General features: G+C 37.4%; 1 protein-coding gene across 2 annotated transcripts in view; it reads left to right on the top strand.

Moving 5' to 3' along the window:
- The window catches only part of UBE2U (ubiquitin conjugating enzyme E2 U), a 66,848-nt gene that overhangs the window by 36,618 nt on the left and 7,952 nt on the right, over nt 1–22,278 (top strand). The window contains exons 7-8 of one of the 2 annotated variants that reach the window (XM_035018365.1): nt 8,464–8,552; nt 14,990–15,071. In XM_035018365.1, the coding sequence (XP_034874256.1) occupies nt 8,464–8,552; nt 14,990–15,071 (171 nt within the window). Of the gene's footprint in view, nt 1–8,463; nt 8,553–14,989; nt 15,076–22,278 lie in introns of those variants that run through there. The other variant, XM_035018366.1, reaches the window with a different exon arrangement.

Here is a 22,278-nt window from a genome sequence, read left to right as displayed (position 1 = left end):
ATATAGATCAATATTCTCATTATGGTTCTGCAGCATTTAGTTTCTTGAGCATTTCCATCAGCCTTAATTTGATAGTCAATCAGATGTAGAAAACAGCCAGTTAACTAGTGTTGAAATAACTTGCTTCAGCTTAGGTCTCCTTGACTGGCTCTGTATAAAAGATGAACAAATTAGGTAACTCAAGTGGCTTTGATTTGTGAAAGTATTGGAAAATTTCAGAAAGGCAAGTATAATTTAATGGGTAGTGCACCAGGCTGGCATTCAGTAAAGGATTTGCTGTCCCTTAAACTTGTCAATGTGGAGAGAAGCAACTGACCTTCTTGGCACAAAATAGACCTGTGGTAAATAGTTGTTGAATGCATAAACACTGTTTTATCACCTACAACACATGAATATCCCTGGAATATTACAAAATTCTTTCTACTTGTGGTATAGTTATTTGCAGTGCATAAAGGTACAGTGCCAGCAGTTACTGATAAGGCAGTAAGAGGAGGCCAGAAGAAGTTCTGTGGTCCCAGCTTTGGCAGGCACCTGAATGAAATCAAGAATAAATAATGCCAGAATCAGGTCTTATTTGTGGTGTTCACCTAGTGCTAGTTTGAAATCTCTAGAGAAATCTCTAGGATTCAATCAAAGGAATACAATCTAGATTTCAAAGATACTCTACATTCCTAGTATATAGAAGGTTGCAATTTATTATGTATCTGTGAATCCAAATGTTTAGTCCTGGTACATTTGTTATGGGATAAAGCTCAGTTAAGTCTAGCTTTTAGTTTTTATGTAGAATTTTACAATGAGGTCCTGCAGAAATTATTCCAAGAGAGATGCTGTTCTTAGTCTTGTCATTCTAACACTATTTGCTAGAACTTTACACTACTTCATGAGCTGAAAGAATTAACCTGATTATAGAAATGGATTCCAGAGGCCTAGCCAGACAGTTAAATCCTGTTTCCAAAAGATATAACAAAACATAAGCAAAGTCTAGTCAACTGAGTAGAATATAGTCAGGGGAATCCAGTTGATATTCAGTAATTGAAAGTGATTTAAGCTTGTGCTTGTCATCTGGGATGTTTGCACATGGGCTGCAGGATACCACTTAACAAGATATAGAGCATCCTCTGGGAGAACAGTTACTTATTTATTTAAAATGTATTCACTGAGCATTTGCTCTCTGCCAGGCACCATGTTCCCATCCTGGGGACACACATCTGAATAATATGTGATCTTTGATCGCACGTGATTTATAATCTAGGATTGGAAGCTCTCCTCTGAAGAGGAGTTTGTGCAGGGAGTATGCCTGACTGTCAGTCCTACAGGACCATCTAGGAGCAACTTCTACCAGAGATGTAGGCGGAAGAGCACAGAGCAAATACCAGGATCATGGCCGGGGGGAATGCTAAGGTCAAATGCAAGCATATTTAAAATGAGTCATATTGAGTAGAAACTTCTTCCCCTGTAGCTTTTCTCCTCTCCCCCCCACCCCCCTTAGAGGCTTTTACTTTTTCACTAAGTTATCTATCACTGGTACTACCTCTGTCAAATGCAATCCAACATTTCTTTGGGCCATACCTATTAATTGTTTTATTACATGAATACTTATAATAAGTGGTATTATACAGACAAGATCTAGATGCTGGAAGAGTTTGGAGGGAGAAATATCTTCCTAAAGCTTGGAGTCCTGGAATGGGGGAAGGGATATATAAAGGCCAGCTTCCAGGAGAAGGTGATGCCTGAGGTGATTTCTAAAGGTAGAATAGGAATTCACCTGCAGACAAGAGAAGAAGGACATTCAGGCAGAGAGAATAACTCAAAAGCATGGAGATATGAGAGAGCATATTTCCCACAGCCTGACCTAACGGAAAGTAAGTTGACATCCAGCATAAAAAGTGAATCCAGATGCCAGAGGCAACAAAAGTGTATCAGGAGCTGAGATACAAAACCAAAGGGGGGAGGGGAGAAGGGGATTGGTTGCCAGATATCAAGAGAATAGAAGTGTCTTTTGGACATGGTTCTGCAGACGTTTACTTACTAACATTAAACGGAGGTGAAGGATGGGTTATGAAATATTACATATGTTATCTGAGCTCGATCTCCTGGATCACTTGCACAGCTTCTCCATCAGCACTTGCTGCTTCCCCTTGCACTTTGATGTCATGGAGACGGCTTCTTTCCTTAAACCTCATGAGCCAGCCTCTGCTAGCTTCAGACTTTCCTCCTGCAGCTTCCTCACCTCTCTCAGCCTTCATGGAATGAAGAGAGCTCGGGCCCTCCTCTGGATTCGGCTTTGTCTTAAGGGAATGTTGTGGCTGGTTTGATCTTCTTTCCAGACACTCAGACTATCTTCATATCTGCAATAAGGCTGTTTTGCTTTCTGTCATTTGTGTGTTCACTGGAGTAGCACTTTTAATTTCTTTTGAGAGCTTTTCCTTTGCCTTCACGACTTGACTAACTGGTTCATGAGGCCTCATTTTCAGCCTATCTCTGCTTTTCATAAGGCTTCCTTATTAAGCTTAATCATGTCTAGCTTCTGATTTAAAATGAGAGATGTGCTATTCTTCCTCTCACTTGAACACTTGGAGACCATTGTAGGGTTATTAATTGTCCTAATTTCAAGATTGTTGTGTCACAGAATAGGGAGGCTGGAGGAGGGGGAGAAAGACAGGGGAATAACTGGTGGGTGGAGCAGTCAGAACCCATCTATCAAGTACGTTTGCCGTACTATATAGTATATAGGCGTTGTTGATGGCACCCCAAAATAATTACAATGGTAACATCGAAGAGCACTGATCACAGATCATCATAATTAATATCATAATGAAAAAGCTTAAAATATTAGCGAAAATTACCAACATGTGACCCAGAGTAAGCCAAAGCTGTTGGAAACCTGATGCCCATAGATTGGCTTGACACAGGGTTAACACAAGCCTGCAGTTTGTAAAAATGCAATGTCTGCAAAGCACAACAAAACAAGGTATGCATGTATTTCAAAACAAAAGAAGAAAATACTTTTGAAGAAAAGTATTCAAACTTTTTCACTGAATAGAGATAATGGGTATACTTCGAAACTTCCAAACTCTGATTTGAAAATCTGATAAGATTATTACAAGAAAGAAAAATTATAGGCCAATATCTCATAAACACAGAAGCATAAAGCCTAATCAAAATATTAGCAAATTGAGTCCACTGATACATAAAGAGGGATAATACATCATGACTAGGAGGGCTTTATTTCAGGAAAGCCAGGTTGGGGCACATATTACAAGGAACACTGGCTATTATATGCAAACAGTGAATCATGGAACACTACATCAGAAACTAATGAAGTACTGTATGGTGACTAACATAACATAATAAAAAATAAAATAAAGAATATTAAAAAATTTATTTTTTAAATTTTATTTTATTTTATTATGTTAGTCACCATACAATACATCATTAGTTATTGATGTAGTGATCCACAATTCATTGTTTTCGTGTAACACCCAGGGCTCCACGCAGTAAAAATCAGTGTAACTAAGGTAACCAAATAAAGGAAAAAAACATAAAATGATCTCAATGAATCAGGAAAAGGTATTTGCTAAAATTTCTCACCCATTCATGACAAAAATTCTCACCAAACTAGGAATAGAGAAGAAATTCTTTATTCCAGTGAAGAGAAACTACAAAAATCCAACAGCAAACCTCATACTTAAATGCGAAATGTTGAATGCTTTTGTCCTGAGTTTAGCAACAACGCATGTATGTCCATTATCACCACTTCTATTCAGCATTGTATGGGAAGTCCTAGTCAGTGCAGTGAAGCCAGGAAAAAAAGTTACAAAGTTTGGGAAGGATGAAGTAAACCATCTTTATTCATAGATAACAGGATTTTATAATATTAAAATCCAAAGGAATACATAAACTTGAAAATTAATAAGTGAATTTAGCAAGATCCCTGGATATAAGATGAACATTTTAAAAAGCAACTATATTTTTATACAGTAGCAATCAATACATAGAAATGGAAATGTTAGAAATACCATTACAGGGGTGTCTGGGTGGCTCAGTGGGGTAAGCATCTGCCTTCGGCTCAGGTCATGATCCCAGGGTCCTGGGAATAAGCCTCATGATGGGGTCCCTGCTCAGCAGGGGAGTCTACTACTTCCTCTCCCTCTGCTCCTCCCCCTGCCTGTGCTCCCTCTCACTCTCTCTCTCAAATAAAAATCTAAAAAAAAAAGAAAAGAAAAAGAAATACCATTGCAATAGCATCAAAATGTAACAAGACAGGAATAAGACATCTACGCTGAAGACCACAAGATATATCTGGAAAAAATTTCAAAAGACCTAAAGAAATAGATATACAATGTTTGTGACTTGAGAGAGACTCAATATTATTGCAATGTCAGTTCTTCCCAAATTAATCTATAGATTCAACTCAATCTTAGTCAAAATCTCAACATTTTTTTTCCTGGAAATTAACAAGGTGGTTTTAAAATATATTTACAGGGGTACCTGGTGGCTCAGTCGATTAAGCATCCGACTCTTGATTTCAACTCAGGTCAGGATCTCAGGGTTGTGATATCGAGCCCTGTGTCAAACTCCAAGCTGGGCATGGAGCCTGCTTAAGATTCGCTCTCTCCCTCTCCCTGTTTCCTTCCCCTGCTCCCTCTCCCTTTGCCCCTCACCCTCTCTTTCTCTCCCTCTAAAAAAATAAATACATAAGTAAAAAATAAAATATATCTACAAATGCAAAGGATTTAGGATAAGATAATCTTGAACAAAGAGGATTGACATTCTCAGATATCAAGGTGTACTGGAAAGTTAGAATAAATTTCACTCTGATTGGATCTTTCTAGGTTCATGTTCCTGTCCCTAAATAGTTACCATTGCCAGACAGCTTTAAACCCATCAGGCTCTGACTTAGAGTCGGGGTGGAGGTCAGTCCTATCAGATTGAATGTCATGTACATAGGGGGGAAGAGTGGAATAGTTATTGGAGAGGCAACCACAATGTCCACTGTGACAGCCTTCATATACATACTATTTTTATTGGACTGAAACCTTGGTAAGTAAGAGTTTGACAAGCACAGGAGACACAAAAGTCTCCAGATAGACCTGCTTGCACACACACAGAAATGTAATATTGTGGTGTACTCCACATCATCGAGAAGTTCCATATGATGGAGCCTCTGCATGTGCAGATGAATGGGGGAAGAAATGGTTGGAAATAGCCAGATGCTAATGAACCCCAAGTTATGTTTGAAAGTGTTTAGGCTCCATCCTATAGAATTACATAACCAAAAGTGGTTTTTAAGCAGAGGCATGATGTCCTGGAATAGAGAGAGAGAAACTGAGGTAGAGTTTGTGGAAGAGAAATGATGAGGTACTTGCCCAAGACTGACAGTGAGTACTAAGGGATGCTAAACTCCTGCCTGGCTCTTCCTGTGGATAATTTCATTAGAATTCTCACCACAACTGCTGGACAAATTTCTCTCTCTTAATTTTATAGATGAGGAAACAGGAGTGAAATAGTTATCTGCCCAGAGTCACACAGCTAAAAAGTAGTGGTACCTGAGTGTTTTAACACAGGCCAGATGATTCGAGAGCCTGTACTCTTAATCATGATATTACACAGCTAAATACCCAGAGATTTGTAGGGGTTTAATTAGTAGGCTTGGTTTATGGCTGGGATGTTGCTTCCATGAACTAGCACTACCCCGACTCTCTTCTTCCCTTAATGATCCTTTTTGTTTCCTTCACTGGCTCCCCTTAACTCTGAATTGGTTTCCGATCTTTCTTTTCTAAACACTTAACTCTTTCTGTGTTTGTTTTCTCTAATGGCGTCATCTATCAACCTTTATGTTGATTTGACCCAAATCTCTTATTTCCAGTCTCAATTTCTCAATCACACTCTTAAAGGTCATCACCTAAAACCCATGTTTAAATTTAAACTCATATTTTACTTCAGAGTCTCTAGATGCTTTCTGTTAATAGCAAAACTAAATGGTCTTCTGGGCTTTAGAAGAATATCTGACCCTCAGATTCCTTCACCTCTCACACCCTATCAGAAAACCAGTCCAGTCATTTCATTAGCATGTCAGAGATTCATCTCCTCACCTCCATAGTCTCTGCTCCCACCCTCTGTTAGCTCTGCATTTCTTGCCTGAATTACTGCATCTGTTTCCTAACTTGTCTCCCTGCATTTAATCTCTCTTATACTCCACCCTGTATACTAACGCCAGAAAAAACTCTTACTCAGACACGTGGTTCATAATTTACTTGCCTTATTCAAGAACTTCTGCTTGCTCTCTATCACCTAATAAATCAGATTCCTGAATCAACTCTAACCCATTCTCTGCCTAAATCTGAAGATCTGCATTGCCCAGTTTTAGTTATTCTATCAAATTCCAATTCCTCTGAAATTGGAACTCTCCACCCTAGTCAGTTATCTCATTTCTATTGTCTCTTCCCCCAACATGCTCTGTTGCACACGCACCATGCTCCTTCCCATCTGAGCTATTGCTAATACTGTTCTCCTCACTTAAAATGCCTCCGCCATCTGTTCCAGGTCCATATCCCAAGTGACTCCTTCCCTAAAGGCTCCAAGACAAAGTTACATCTCTCTCTTCCAACTTTTTTAGCTTACTGCCACTGCCAAAGAAGTATCTGTCATTGTCATCTCCAAATGTCTGTGTTAAATGATGTAACACTTTATATGTCAATATATAAAGCTATTCTATTTGCTAATTTGGGTGTATATTTTATTTTCCCAATAGGATAATAAGCTCTGATGTTCAGTTTTAAATTATCTTCTACTTTTCCTTATTCATAATGCTAATGATAATACTCAGTAAATTCCTGTTAATGTTTCAAATTATAAACACATGTATTTTTTATACTTCCCTGTGAACTTAGTAGCTTATCTGAATAATCATAAAAATTGTTACTGTTCTCTTATTTTAAGGAGTGTTTCTTTTACAGAATTGAAAATGCAGTATTCTCAAATGTTTAAGACATTCTGCTTTGTATATTCAAACTATACTAAAGTCATACCTTTTAGGGTAATATTTTTAATTATTCTGGGGAAGAAAAGAAAGCCCCTGAAGGCTAACAGTTTGAAATTGAACAGGACACCGCTGGGAAGGGAGAGGGTCATGGGTCGTCGTCAAACAGACAAAAAAACAATGGAGACGATTGTGCCTAAAGATGGTGTATTTTTTTTCACGAGACAGTGTGTTGACAGTTTCCTTCCTCTTGGGTCATTGTTGTCTGCTAAATGATCTGTGACAGCAAATTGATCACAAGCTTTTTCATGCAGGAGATATAATGCAGCCTTTCATTTTGTTACCTCTGTTGCCAAATGCCGAAACATTTCGTTGGCAAAATTAATGTTAGTTTAATATGTCATTTAGTGGGGTAAAGCACCGCATGTAGCTCTGGAAGCAATAATAGTAGTGATTAATTTATCTTCACCCAGTTTCAGATTTCTACTTAAGTGTGATTGCAAAAACAATAACACATTTGAAAAAATGTTACTCTTAAAATTAGGCATCTGTAATTATCATTTAAATAAATGACGCATTCAAGAATTTAGATATTGTCCTATTCATTTCCAAATTGAGTTCAATATTTAAGGTACCTACAATTCACCTATAAAAATTAATGCTGGTGTACTCATTCTAACTGAAAAGTTGCTGCTTCCTCCAAAGAGCTAAGAACTTCAAATGGAAACCGGACATAAGGTCTTTTATGTCTGATGTTTCAGCATCTACTTAAGCCAGCTAATTGGTGATTTCACATGTCTGAAAAACAGCCCAAAGAAACATTTTGTTTGTAGAGCATTGAGAATCTCTGCAATTAAATTGTTTGTAGGAAAAAAATTAGAAATGCAGTTATTTAAGTGACTGTTTCGCAGTTCAATATTTTATTATCTTTGCTCTTCCATTAGGATAGAGTAATATTAGTACAGGGAAGGATAAGTGTAGGCAGGATTGTTAGAAGAGTTGGTTTTTTCCTTCTATGAAAATGGCCAGATTCTGTGTGAAAATTAAACTGGTCTCAATTCTGGTGTTTTACTTTTCCTCATAATAAAAAGGAAATAAAAGTGATTTTACTGAAATTTGGCATAGATATTTAAGAAAACTGTTTATTGTAGAAAGAAAAGAAGTGCAAATATGATGCTTTTATTAAAATCCTTTTTTAATGTTAGTCATGAAAGGCAGATATCTTAAACTTGTATTTTTCTTTTTATAATATACACATGGGTGTACATTTTTAACATTTATTTTGAAATATGTTTTGGAGAGTTTTTCTTTTTTGTGATTTGTATGTGTTAGTGGAGAAATTGATAGATCATTTGTTAGAAATGGCAAATCAGTTTAATGTCTTATGGCAGGATATTGTTATCTGAAACAATCTACTCTGACAAAATAATTTTAAAAAGGAAACTTGCCAATACTCATCTGATTTCAATGTATATTTTCAGATCAACTAAAGCAATCTCATTTAATGATTACTACAAGACATGGTCCGGAATAGCAACATCAAAAGCCACAGAATACTATAGAAGTCCATGTAAGGTGGTCTAGCCTTATCTTTTGTCCTTTTGTGTATATTAATCTCCTAATTATTCTCAACTTGTCTTGCTTTCAAAGACTAATTGACATATATTTATAATCAGAAGGTGATAAACTTCTCTGTTACCTTTATATATGAAACATTCAACAACTCTTAATTTAGTTCCTCTTTTGTATAGAGTCCTGGACTGAAGCCTCATTCAAAGTCAGAAAGAAACATAGACAGTTGGAGGAATAAAAGATGACGTTCTCAATCTTATGAGGCTTACTTTACTCCACCCCGAGACATGGAACCTTCATAGCAGGAGGAGCCTTTTTGATTCTAAACACAATTATCCTCAAAGCCAGAGAAAGTATTAAGTAGAAAGATAGCAAGAAAACATATGAACCTAGAGCTTTCAATTATATCAGTCTAAGGAAAAAATCACATATATTAGGAGCTAAAAAGACAGAAGGGGAGAGTTGGACAACTTTCTGTCCCATCTAATTGAATCTTTAGTGTGCTATTTCATGATTTAGATCCAAGTAAGTTATCCAGTCTGCTGCCCTGCTATCCTGCTGAAATGGAGCATTCAGAAGTGACCCATGACTTCCTAACTCCCAAGTTCAATGATAACTTTTTAGCCTTTATCTTACTTGTACTCTTTTTTGCTATGCTACCTGCCAGTAATTCCCAAAGCCTCATCACTGGTCAGGCCCTCTTCTGAATTCTGCATGCATATTTACAACTGTCCATTGGACATTCACCTACATGGGTTTCAGGCATCTCCTACTTAAGATGTCCCAAAGTTAATTCACTATCTTGCCCCAAAACCTATCCTCCCACCATTATCACCTCCCTTGGTTAGTGCTAGATCACCATTATTGCATTTACTTGTCTAAACCAAAATCATAGACACTTCTTAGAGCTCTTTACCTGCCAAATTAAGCCTTGTTTACTTTATCTCCTACAACATTAGGAGTGTTTCCATCCCCACTCCACCCTGATGACCACTGCTTTAATCTGTGGTCTCACTGAATTTCATCTCATTATTGTGATAGTCTCATATTTGGTTTCAATAGAACAAAATATCACCAAAAAAGTTTGTAGTTTTAAGGCACAAATTAGAGCAAAAAGTAATGCCAAGCTTAACAAATATTTAAAAATAAATTAGATCAGTAACTTCTAAGAAATTACATGTTCTTTCAGGATGTTGGGTATTATTTTTTGATCACCCATTACCTTCCTCACTAATCATAGATTAGTGGTTATGAAAAATTATTAAGGTGCTTAAAGAAACACAATCTTTGGCAACACTATCAGTATAAAGAATTTTATTACTTTTGATGCCAGAGTACATGAGTATTTATTTCATTTCATAGATTTTTGGTTGGGTGCTGCCTAGTCAACTCAGCAAACACATCTTGAGTACCTCCTGTGTGGAAACACTGAGGAACTCAGATGGGCTCCAGGAGGCAGGAACCCTTAACAAACAAGGCGTCCAGAGGCAATTGGCACAGTCTAGGGAAAGACTCAGCATCCAACTCCTTCAACCACAAAACAAACCAAGAAAATGGTGTCTTATGGAATAGCATGTAAATATATAGAAGCATTTGGAAACTTCAAACTGCTAAGAAAAACAAATAGAAGCACATGCCAGAACTTCAGGGAATTTGGAAATGATTGTCTTGCAATAAAAAACAATTAAAAATGGAAGGAAATAATGAAGTACCACTGACTGCAGTTTCTTCTTCAAAAGAGTTAATACTAAAATGTTTAATTTGGTTCTCATTTCCATGGTTATCACTACTTAGTATGTAATTTATCCCCTTTTGCAAAGGCAATAGCTTTAGTGGCTGCCTCTAGCCCAGAAGAATTTCTGAGACTGATTCTAGCCCTTGGTGCAAGATTTCACAATCACCCTGCCTGTTCTTCCCCTAGGGATTTGTTATAAGAATGTTTCAGGAGCTTTCCTTTAATAATAACCAGCACTTAATTTTTAAAAATTAAATTTAAACCTTACATGTGCTGCTGGCCATTTTGTTTTTGGATAATTCAGCTGGATGAGATCCAATACTATTTTTTAACAGCCTAATTTCCTGGCAATAATAAAGATGAAGTTTTGAGATTATAGAATGCTTCTTCAGCTACTGAGAAATAAAAGGGAAACTTCTAATAACTTCAGTTTCTACAGTTACATTCTTTTTTAAAAATTTATTTTATTTTTTTTAGAGAGACGTAGGGGCAGGAGGGAGAGAGAATCTTAAGCAGTCTCCACTCCCAGCTCAGAGTCCAACACAGGGCTCAAGCTCACAGCCCTGAGATCATGACCTTAGCTGAAATCAAGAGTCGGATGCTTAACCAACTGAGCTACCCAGGTGCCCCTCTACAGTTACATTCTTATCACTGCAAAGATTATGAAACTCTTGTGCATATTTTTAAAAGCTTTTTTATTCATACTGATGAGTGGTTATATTTTGATTTGGGGTATTAACTCTTTTCCATATCTTTGTGCTACAAATCCACCCATAGTCATGTGTGCCATAGTAATAGTAAGTTTATTCATGTACAATACAGTTTACAAAGTATACTCTGTATTGTTTTTTAATCATCCTCATCTTAATCTTTTATTCATTTGTCAACCAATGTTTACTGAATGCCTAATATATGTCATGCATAGTAGTATATCAAGCCTATGAACCAGGCATTATTATTATTATTATTACTCTGTCTTAGAGATGAGAAAACCAAGACCAAGAGAAGCTAAGTAATTTACCTAAAGTCACACAGGTAAGAGGGGATATTATATATTGGTAAAGAGTATAAATTCTAGAGCCAGATTGCTGAGATTTAATTCTGGCTCTGCTACTTACTAGCTATGTGACCTTGGGTGAGTTTCTTAACCTCTCTGTGTCAGTTCCCTGTCTGTAAAATGAGAATAATTACATCACATATCTCATAGCACTGAAGCAATTAAAATAGTGCCTAGCACATAGTGAGTGCTCAATGAAGGTGGCTGTTATTAGTACAAGTAGGCTGTCACTCTAGGACTTGACCCAGTTCCTCTGACTCCACATCTGTTGCTCTTTTTATCATGCTATACTGCTTCCATAGTGTGGTATAAAAATGCTATCTCTATGTAGCCTGAGATTTAAATTCAAACTCCGAAGTATATGCAGTATATTTTTCAATAATTGTAATTATTAGTTTATAATCATAGGCAATCATATGGGGAAATGTACTGATGATCCACTGTTCTCTGTCCATCAGTATAGAATGGCAAATAAAATTCTGGCAGAGAAAAACCAATACATATGGTTGTGGGCAACAGCACCTTAATGACAGAATATGATCCATAAGGAAATATTTATGTTAAAGGGAAAAGAATTCCTTCAGACCAGTGTACCCTGTAATACTGAGTGGAGGCTTCCTGGTGTTGGTTTGCTGTCATCAGACAGACCAGACACCCTGAAACATCATGGGGATGCTTGCTTTCACCCTAAAAGACTTCCCTTCTTTGAGTCTTTGAGCTGGAAATAAGGGCAAGTGTCTCCAGAATGCATTTAGATGCAAGAGGCAGCATCACCTCATTCTAATGCAGTGGTTCTCAGTCTTTACCGCTTATTAGAACCACCAGAGGAACTTGTAAAAATTCCCGTGTAAAAGGCACCCCCCCAGACTGACATCAGGATCTCTGGGGGCAGGGGCTGGCAGTAGTCAAGTTTTTAAAGGTCCCCAGGTGATTACAATGTGCAACCAAGGTTGAAAAGGCTGCAGTGGGAAGAGCATGAGGTTGGAAGTTAGAGACTCCATAGCTCTGTACTGCTTCTGCCACATACAGTTAAGTGAATTTAGGTTAGTCATTTAACTCTTTGTGCCTCGTTTTTCATTTCTTTTCATTGACAGAAGCATTCCACTCTATTTTAAGTTGCTCTGTGGTTAGTATGAGATAACATGTCTGAAAATAAAACATCCTAAGGCAAGTTGATGCTATTATGTTTCTTTGGATGTGACAGTCCCAGCAGCAGAAGAAAAATTTAGATCAACCTATACAGATGTTGGACAAGAGATGTGCCATGGAAAAAACAAAGTGAAGGTGATGTACAGTAATCCTTAGAAGGAAGGGAAGAAATAAGTGTATTATGGAGCCAACAGAAGATGATTTTTTACCACAGACTACAAAACTGCCACAAAGACGAGATATGGTCATGATGGGGAATTTCAGCTTCAAAAACTTCTGACAAAATTTCACTGGTCCTTTCCTCCTTCTTGCTCTCACGCGCCCCCTACCCCTGCATTATAGCCCTCCTATCCACCATCCCTCATTGAGCATCTTCCATGTCTAGACAATGGGCTGTGTGTTAGAGACAACATACATATTATGCTAAGCTTTTTAAGAAGTTTATGGTCAGATGGTAGAATGGTGAATGAAAAAATTATAGGGATAAAATAGGAAGCATTAAAATAAAAGTCTGTACAAATACTGTGGCATTTTTCATCTCTCAGAGAAAGCAATGAAGAAGATGAGTCAATGATATAAAATTAATGGAAATATTCAGGAAGGATGACCATACCATTTGGTGTTTCATAACATATAAGGAAGAAACTAATGCACATATTCAAACAGAAAATGTAGGAAAGGTGATTTCAAAAAAATTAAGGAAATGTATGAATTAATCTTGAATAGAAACCTCAAATTTAAATTTTGTCTAAGTGGTAATGAATAGTCCCAATGAGAAGACATTAATCAATTTTCTGTTTGTTCATCTGTAAAGTGTATATTGTAATGGTAACCACTGCTTACCTACTTTACAGGTGTCCAATGTGTAGGAAGAACTCTATTAATATTAGTACTATAATCATCTAAAGGAAATAATGAGACTTAAGAACCCTAGGGAGCTCAGATTTGCTTCCTTAATAAGGAATGGAGGAGCATAAGTCTAAATACTAACAAAAAGAATATTAATAAAGGCTATAAGAATATGTATGTAGAGGTGCCTGGGTAGCCCAGTTGGTTAAGTGTCTGCCTTCAGCTCAGGTCATGATCCCAGGGTCCTAGGATTAAGCTCCATCCAGGGCTCCCTGCTCAGTGGGGAGTTTGCTTTTCTCCCTCTGCTCCTCCCCTCACTTGTGCTCTCTCAAATAAAATAAATAAAATCTTAAAAAAAAAAAAGTGTATGTATGTGTATTTGTGTTTGAAGGAAGAAAAAAAAGACAGGAACATTGCTGGTGAAAATTATATAATATTAATAGAAGAAAATGAGAACTATTCAGTTTAAATGTTTCTATCAATGACATATTTCATCAGGCTAGCAGAGGTTAATCAATCATTGTTTAGAGGGAAGCTCCAGATAAAGGTAAGTCTGGTGGAGAGCATCTAGTTGGTTAAATTGTTCAAGACTATAAACCCAGAACAATTACAAGAAACAGGGAAATGATAGATAGATAGATAGATAGATAGATAGATAGATAGATAGATAGATGATAGATAAGGTGTGTGTGTGTGTGTGTGAGATCTGGCTTTCAATAAATTTTATGTTAATTTGATTGAAGGCATAAGGCTTATAATTAACCACAGACATATGTGCCAGTGGTGTAATGTGATTTCCAGAAAATCCTACTACAGATCTGAGCTGAATTGATAGAAGTGTAGCACACAGGTCAAGGGAGGTAGTAACCCACTTACACCTTTGCTATTCAAAAGAAATCAAGATCCTGAGCCAGTTCTGGATGTGAACTTTAATAGGAACATTAACAAAGTTTACCACCAGGATGGTGAGGATGGTTAGGTCTCTAGAAGCCATGTCTTAAGATGAAGTTGAGGGAACTGAGGCTGTTCTGAGAGCTATCTTCAAATATTAGAAGGGCTCTCTCCCATGGGGAAAGGATGAACCTAGTTAGTATTGCTCCAGAGGTCAGAACTAGGACGAGTGGAAACTCAGCACTCAGATTAAGAAAGACATTGTGACCTTACTGTCCGGCAATGGAACAGGCAGTTTCCCAACAACAGGGAAGTCTTCTGTCATTGGCAAGGGATTCATTCAGAGGCTGGATTGGGTGATCATCCAATTGATCCATCCGTTGAAAATTCTTTGTGGAAGATCAAGACCTATAATGTCACTTCCAACTCCAAGATTTTATTTTTTCACTTGTAGTGAGTGTGGTGTTAAACTGTGGTGTCTGTAGTTTCTATATGAGTTATTTTAACACCTTCTTCATTACTATAAATGATATATAAACAAATGTTATTATAATGAAAACTTTGAAGATAAATCTACTTGTTTCAAAGTTCAAGTAAAAGGAAGAAATTCGTAAAGTGAGCATTGTAGTATGACTTGAACTATATAGTGTACATCATTGCCATATATCGACTTGATGAAAAGTAAATTATTTTAAACTTTGAACTATTATTAAAGAATGCACACACAGCTCCTTTTTCAAAACTCTAATTTCAGTGCTTGAAGATCCAAATTTTGTTGTAGAGTATTATAAATGGAAGAAAGCTGAATTAAAACATCCTAAAGAATGGAATTTAAAGTAAGTACTTTGTATTAACTTAAATATCATTTTACTTTCTACTGTCTAACTGAATCATCAGAAGAAATCTTTGGAAATAACAATGGATGCCTTTTTCTAAACATAAGAACAAGAATTAGACATATAATTTTTTTCCTTTCCTATGAACCCAGGTGGGAAACATCTTTGCTACTATTAACCTTAAAAATGTAAATTATTTGACCAGCAAAAATGGGTTTATTCAGGAATAGCAGAGAATAGCAATTTGGGATTTGCAAGCTAGGTCAAAACCACAGGGCAAGTCCAAGAAATTAGGAAGAGGAATGTCACTTTATAGAGAAAGAAGAAGTTGGGAAGAGTTGTTTTGAAAGGAAGTCCATGGGAGAAAAGCAAGTGTTCAGAATGATGCCTGTTTGTCATTGGCTGAGTTGCTGGAGTAGTCAGTTTCTTACAGGAGATGCAATGTACATCTTTCCCTGTTGCTATTTGTGACCGAGGATTTTGAGGATTCTTTTCTGTTGATGATTCCTCTGTAATGGACAGTTCTTGTAATTGATGTTGGGTAGTAGGGCTCCACCTTCTGGCCCCCCAACTCCATTTTAGTGAGGGTTCCCTTTATTAATTTTCACCTATTGACTGCCAAAAATAAAGATGGACATGAGGCACAGTGAAGGACTCTCACAATACCCTCTGCATTAATTCTCTTTCGCCCATTCCCATTATCCTTATCAACATATGACTTAGAACTAGGAAAGGGGTGCCTTGGTGACTGTCGGTTAAGCTGTCGACTCTTGATTTCGGTTCCGTTCATGATCTCAGAGTTGTGGGATGGAGCCCCACTTGGGGTTCCGGGCTCAGTGGGGAGTTTGCTTGAGATTCTCTCTCTCCCTCTGCCCCTTTCCCCCACTTGTGCGCATGTGCGCTCTCTTTCTCTCTTAAATAAACTCTTAAAAAATTGGAAAAAACAAAACAGAACCCTGTTTATATATCACCAGTTAGCTTTTCATCCTTCTCATAGTTCCAAATATCTTTTCCTCTTCCACAGATTTTTCATTCAGGAACCAAATTATTTCATCTAACGAGGAAGTATATAGTAAAATATGAAATTAAACTATTACAGTATCTCCAGAAATCATTGTCTATTAGACTACATCGAAGGGATCTTAATCTCATCTTTGGTCACTTGAATCCTAAAGGCAGTTTTTCTTTTTCATCATACTAGAGCAAAGCCCTGTGATGTTGGCTAGGTTATAGTACTTATTTATTCTAGTACGCTTATTTCAAAGTACTCAGTAAATATTCTACACAACACAAGGGGAATTAAAGATCCCTCCTCTTTTTTTGGCATTTACCTCATTTACCTTAGTTTTTAGCTCTTTAGCTTGCTAACAAATGGAAATACAGGATTAATAAAAATAATGTGCTGTATTTTGAATTTGTGTAGAAATTGAAGTTCTTAAAAAAACATACTTTCCTGTCCTTTAACATCATAATTCAGATTGGGTTTTTCGGTTGGATATTCTTTTTTCAGTTGACGTCTGTGAAAACTTCCCTTCGAGCCAAAGTGGAGAAAAGCTTTTGCATTCGATATTTTTCTGCTTTCCAAATAAATTATAGGCAGTAGAAAAGTTTTTTAAAGCAGAATTTGAAGGCGTACAAGCATGTTTTTTTCTTGAAGCTGTGTTTCAAGTTTCGTTTAGAGTTAAAGAAAGCTACTTAGAATATAAGGTTAATTTTGCTTTGACATGACTTCCTTTTTTATTTCCTTTAACAGACTGCTTTGTTTTATTTATTTGATCATCAATTCATTATGTAATGCCAGCATCCCACAGAACCCCAAATTTAGAAATAGTAGGGCCATGTCATTTTCAACTTATCCATACACTTCTACATATGGCTGAAATAATTGTGAGCTGTTTGAGTGCTAGAACACTTTTCCAAATACATTATTTTGAAGTTGCAGGTCAAATTATCATGTGCATGGTTGACTTGTCAGAATAAAACTCTCACACCTTATGCCATCTGGTGGTTGATGAGAATATATTTAGATCAAATGATAGTTTTTTTCAAATTTTGGAGTTGATTAATTTAAAAACACTAAATAAAGTTTTTGAAAGATATTACATTTAGCTGAATAATTTTATTGTAGCATAAGTGTGCAACAATATGTTGCAAAAATCTAAAGTGTGATGAATCCACTTCTTTTTCAAATAATTATTAGAAGTCTCATGTTCTGTCAAAATACAATATAATAAAGTGGTCAATTCCTAGAGACTCAAGTAGAAAATGTTTGGGCATCTTTGCAAGTGAGTGATTGGTCTATATGTGCATGCAATACAATAATACCATTATGCGTTTCTCTGTTTTAATATTGAAAATGCTTTTTTTGCACTGAAATTTCCTGTTTAAAGAAAAGCCAGAAAATGCAAATTAACAGCCTTTCATCTGCATAGCATTAAGGAAAAAGACCTATCTTTCCTGCTTCATATCCCTCCTCCTACTGTCCTCCCATCTCCTCATCAATCAAGACTCGATTCTTAAGCCACACGAAGTTCTTTTTTCTCACTATTATTTCGGGACATAAGATCTCTTCACCACTTTGTGCCTTCCGCCTGGGATATCTTTCCCAGCAGGGTCTTTGCTGGTGGTCTAGAGTTAGGCTTTGGTCTGAATGAAAAGGTGGAATGTGGAGTCCTTAAGCACAGGGACACGGGAGCCAGACTATCTGAATTTCAATCCTGGCTCTGCCAGTTACCAATGCCTTGATAGGGCAAGGGCAAGTTATTAGATTTCTTTGTGCCTCAGTTTCCTTATCTGTTAAGTGGCAGTGATAACTGTACCCACCCCCCAAGGAGATTGGGAGGATTAATAAATTAATACATGTAAACTTCTTCAAGCAGTATCTCTTTGGTTCACTATTATTCATGCTTTTCCTACTGTGGCCCTAGTTCCATTTTCAGACAGAACACCTTTCTTTGGAGGTAGCATGGGGGGAAAAAGCATGGGCCTTAGGGTCAGACAGATCTTAGAGAAATTCTTACCCACTTTCAGCTTGTTTCCTTATCTGTTAAATAGAGATAACGTGACTTACCTTGCAAAGTTGTTTTGCATTTGCTCTCTTGAGATCATAGATATATAGTCATATAGTGTTGACTTATAGACATTCAACAATTATCAGTTCCTGAGGAAAGGAGGAGACAAAAACCCACACCCCCCAACTTTTCAGAGAATAAATATAGTCTCTGTCAGAAAGAGGTTAAAATTGTAACATTTTCTCCAGTTAGAACACAGGCACGGCCACCTATCATGACCACATTTATTTTATTTATTTATTTATTTTTTTAAAGATTTTATTTATTTGCGAGAGAGAGAATGAGAGACAGAGAGCATGAGAGGGAGGAGGGTCAGAGGGAGAAGCAGACTCCCTGCTGAGCAGGGAGCCTGATGCGGGACTCAATCCCGGGACTCCGGGATCATGACCTGAGCCAAAGGCAGTTGCTTAACCAACTGAGCCACCCAGGCGCCCCATGACCACATTTATTTTAATTCCAGCATACACGTGGTTCTTTTCCCTTTTCAGCCGCTGTGCTCTCTCCTGCCTGGCAAAGTGCATCACAAGGATGGTGTGAAAATCCAGCCCAACATCTCTTTGTGAAAGGAACCCTGAGTCAGGCTTCCACGTACCCCCATGCTCTCCTTCCATAGCACTCTGTCCCTGTCTCTTTCAGCACCTGTGGTGGAGAAATTCATCAGTTCATGGAGAGTGACCAGGGCAAGGCCATTATTGTGGCTTTCTATTCTCAGCACTTAACACGGTACCCGGCACCTAGCAGGCACGCAGTTGTGTTTGTTGAATGGTACATACTTACCCTGTTGCCCCACTCAATAGGTGAATTAACTGCGAAGACACTTAACTTTTAGAAAAATTAAATGTAGACCCTGACTTGTATTAAGGCCAGTTCTAATAGAAAGATAATGGTTCTATTTGGGGAATTCTAAGAGTGTAGTAGAAGAGTGATTGAAAACTGGAAATATAAATGACTGTTATGAATATTTTATGCAAATTCTTAAGTTGTACACATGTTTTTAGTTAGTATTAATAGGATCCCATTGTCATTATAAGCAGCTCATAAATATTCACGAACTGATCATTTGGTTTGGTCATTTGATCATTTCTAAGGCCTTTTTCCCTCCCCTGTTGCCTTGCCTGTCTCTTAATTATTCATGCAAATGCTTTATTTCTACTAAGACATGGGAAAGAATATGAATCTAGAGACTAATCAGTCGTTTGTGTTTATTTTCTCTGGAGAAAGAATGAAAGATTCAAAACTAGAAGGCAGTGCACGCTGTTTGTTAAATATTCTTCCTTATGCGCATGTAAAACTGACCATGTCATACTCTGTGGCTAATGAGTGCTTATGTGGTAATGGAAATGCCTGTGCCAGTTGCCTAAGCTTTGTCAGACAGCAAGTTATCTAAATAAAAGTTACCAGTTCTGGAGTTTTACATTCTTCGCAGCTTCAGAGGAGAGTATTGCTCTTGTCCATACGTCAGAGGTGCAGAAGGAACAGGAACCAGGTATTCTTTCATTTCCTAATGGAACACCAGCCATGCTGTGGAGTTGACGCCTACACTCTTAAGTGTAACCCCACCGTAGTACCCATCAGCCTCCTGCAAAGCCGAAGCAAGGCAGCTCGCAGGCTGAGTCAAACCACATCCTGTTATACACAGACACAGCTTCAAGACTAAATCCCCAACCTCCCTCTTCACCTGGGTTGTCACCCCTAAGTTTCTCCACAGAAAGTCTGGAAACATCGATGTAGATAGTGTCTACAGTTTACTAATGAGAGAAACATGAGATTAACCAACTTGCCCAAAGTTACCGATAAACACATTTTGTATTTGAAAACTAAAACTAAATTATTTCCTACTTTCCTATTAATATATGCTTATTAAAAGCTTAAATTTTTCAGGCAATGTGAAAATATGGTCTAGCCAACTGCAAGCACAGATCAAGTCTACCTTTTGTGGAAAAGGTTTTTTTGGTCCATCTCAAATTCTATTATTAAACAATGTTAGTTCCTTTCTCCTTCATAAAACACTCCTATATTTATAAAATATACTATGGACATAGCTGTACTGTATTTTAAATTAAGGGGTTAATATATATTATTCCTAAGTTCCTATCTGATTTTGCGTTTTAACTCACAAAAATATGGGATTACTATGTTTGATTCCCTTTTCTCCAGTTATATAGAAAACATTTATGCTGAATACATTACTTTAATGTATGTTTGTGCTGTCCTTTCAGGGCTTTTGAAGTTAAACATTATTTTGATAGATTTACATAATTATATATTTAATGCCTTTTTAAGGAGGAATGCTGGCTTTATTTTATTCCCCAAAGATTGAACTGTGAATGCCATCTTGTGGTTAAAGAGAGAATTAACATTAGAATGGGCATTGGAAATGTCCCCTTTAAAAATAGACATGGAAAAAATATATAGGCAAAGGAAAAAAATCCCTTTAAAAAAATGATTTCTGTCAAGCAACTACTTAGTCTCTGCTTGAATGGTTTTAGAGACAGGGAGCTCAGTACTTCAAGGACCATTCAAATAGCTGGAATCTCCTGTATTTCTAGCTCAAATCTAATACCTTATGATACTCAACAATTCTAGATTTCTTTCCTTCACTTAAGATTTTTATTGAGGACTTACTATGTTTTTTATACATTTGTCTGCAAAACCATCCAGAAAATGAGAAATTATCTCCATTTTATAAAGAAGATGTACAGGGTGCCTGGGTGGCTCAGTTGGTTGAGCGACTGCCTTCGGCTCAGGTCATGATCCTGAAGTCCCGGGATCGAGTCCCATGTCGGGCTCCCTGCTCGGTGGGGAGTCTGCTTCTCCCTCTGACCCTTTCCCCTCTCATGCTCTCTCTCACTCTCTCTCTCTCCAATAAATAAATAAAATCTTTAAAAAAAAAAAAAAAGATGTACAGAAAAAGTTAAACAAAAATTCCCTAAGATTGCACAGTCCGAAAGTGACCAAGCTGAAATTCAAATCCAGGCCTGCCAGATGCTACAACCCATGCTTTTATCTATTAGGACCAGCACCAGTTCAGACACTGAGGACCCGGGGATGGCTTTGGATATGGGTAGTAGGCATGGTTCAAGCGGTGATACTGTGGCAGAATATAAAGTGTCTCCACTTGTCCTTGGAAGCAACACAAATAAGACTCTTCTTTTTTTGTGGAATTATCCTTTAACTCTCAGAAAATAGCTATTGTGTCTTTTTCCTACTTCCCGTTTTCTCTTTTTTCAGAATAAACACACCCAGTTCTTTCAACTGTTTTTTTTTAATGAATTCCACATTTTTTATTGTTCACCTTTTATGGGTTTAATTCATTTAATCAACTTTTCTCTCAGAATGTAACCCCAAAACTTTACCATGGATTTCTGGTTGTAGCACAGAATCTGGTGGGGCATTCTATATTATAAACACCATGACTTAAAGCTGCATTCCCCTTCACCTCCAGAAGAGGGATTTTGATAGGAGTCAAAAACACATACTGGGCTTTTTTTTTTTTTGAGAATTGTTCCTTTGGTTCTGTACCCACATAGAACACTCTTGTGAGGGGTCTCTCTGTCCATTTCCCTCCCTACCTTCCTCTACCCCTCAGCACCCTACCCCACCCCACCCCCAACTGTGATACTTAGATTAGCTTGGGCCTTGGTCTGAGCAGGGGTAAAATTGAGGAGGGCTGTGGTTTCCCAGAGGCCTATTAGATTGTGTTCCACCTGAAGGGACAAACAGGAAGGAAGCCAAGAAGTTCCCTTAGAACAAAAAATCAGATCACTAGATGGAAGGGATACAGTAAGTTTTATGACCCTCCTTATGTACATAAAGCTACTTTCCAAGAACAGGTAGTAACTTACAGTGCTAACAAAATTATTACGAATTTAAGATGAACAAGTATTTGGGTTCCTAGTTTTATTTTTTAACTTAATAATTATGACATCTTCCTTTATAGTCATTTAATTTGTATTTCTTTAGTGACACTAAACTTTTTTTTTTTTAAGATTTCATTTATTTATTTGACAGATAGCGAGAGCAGGAACACAAGCAGGGGGAGTGGGAAAGGGAGAAGCAGGCCTCCTGCCGAGCGGGGAGCCCGATATGGGACTCCATCCCAGGACCCTGGGATCATGACCTGAACCGAAGGCAGA

This window comes from Mirounga leonina, unplaced genomic scaffold (genome assembly GCF_011800145.1).
Source record: "Mirounga leonina isolate KUSES-001 unplaced genomic scaffold, KU_Mleo_1.0 Mir_173, whole genome shotgun sequence".
NCBI classification, from domain to species: domain Eukaryota; kingdom Metazoa; phylum Chordata; class Mammalia; order Carnivora; family Phocidae; genus Mirounga; species Mirounga leonina.
This window is presented reverse-complemented; position numbering and strand designations above follow the sequence as displayed.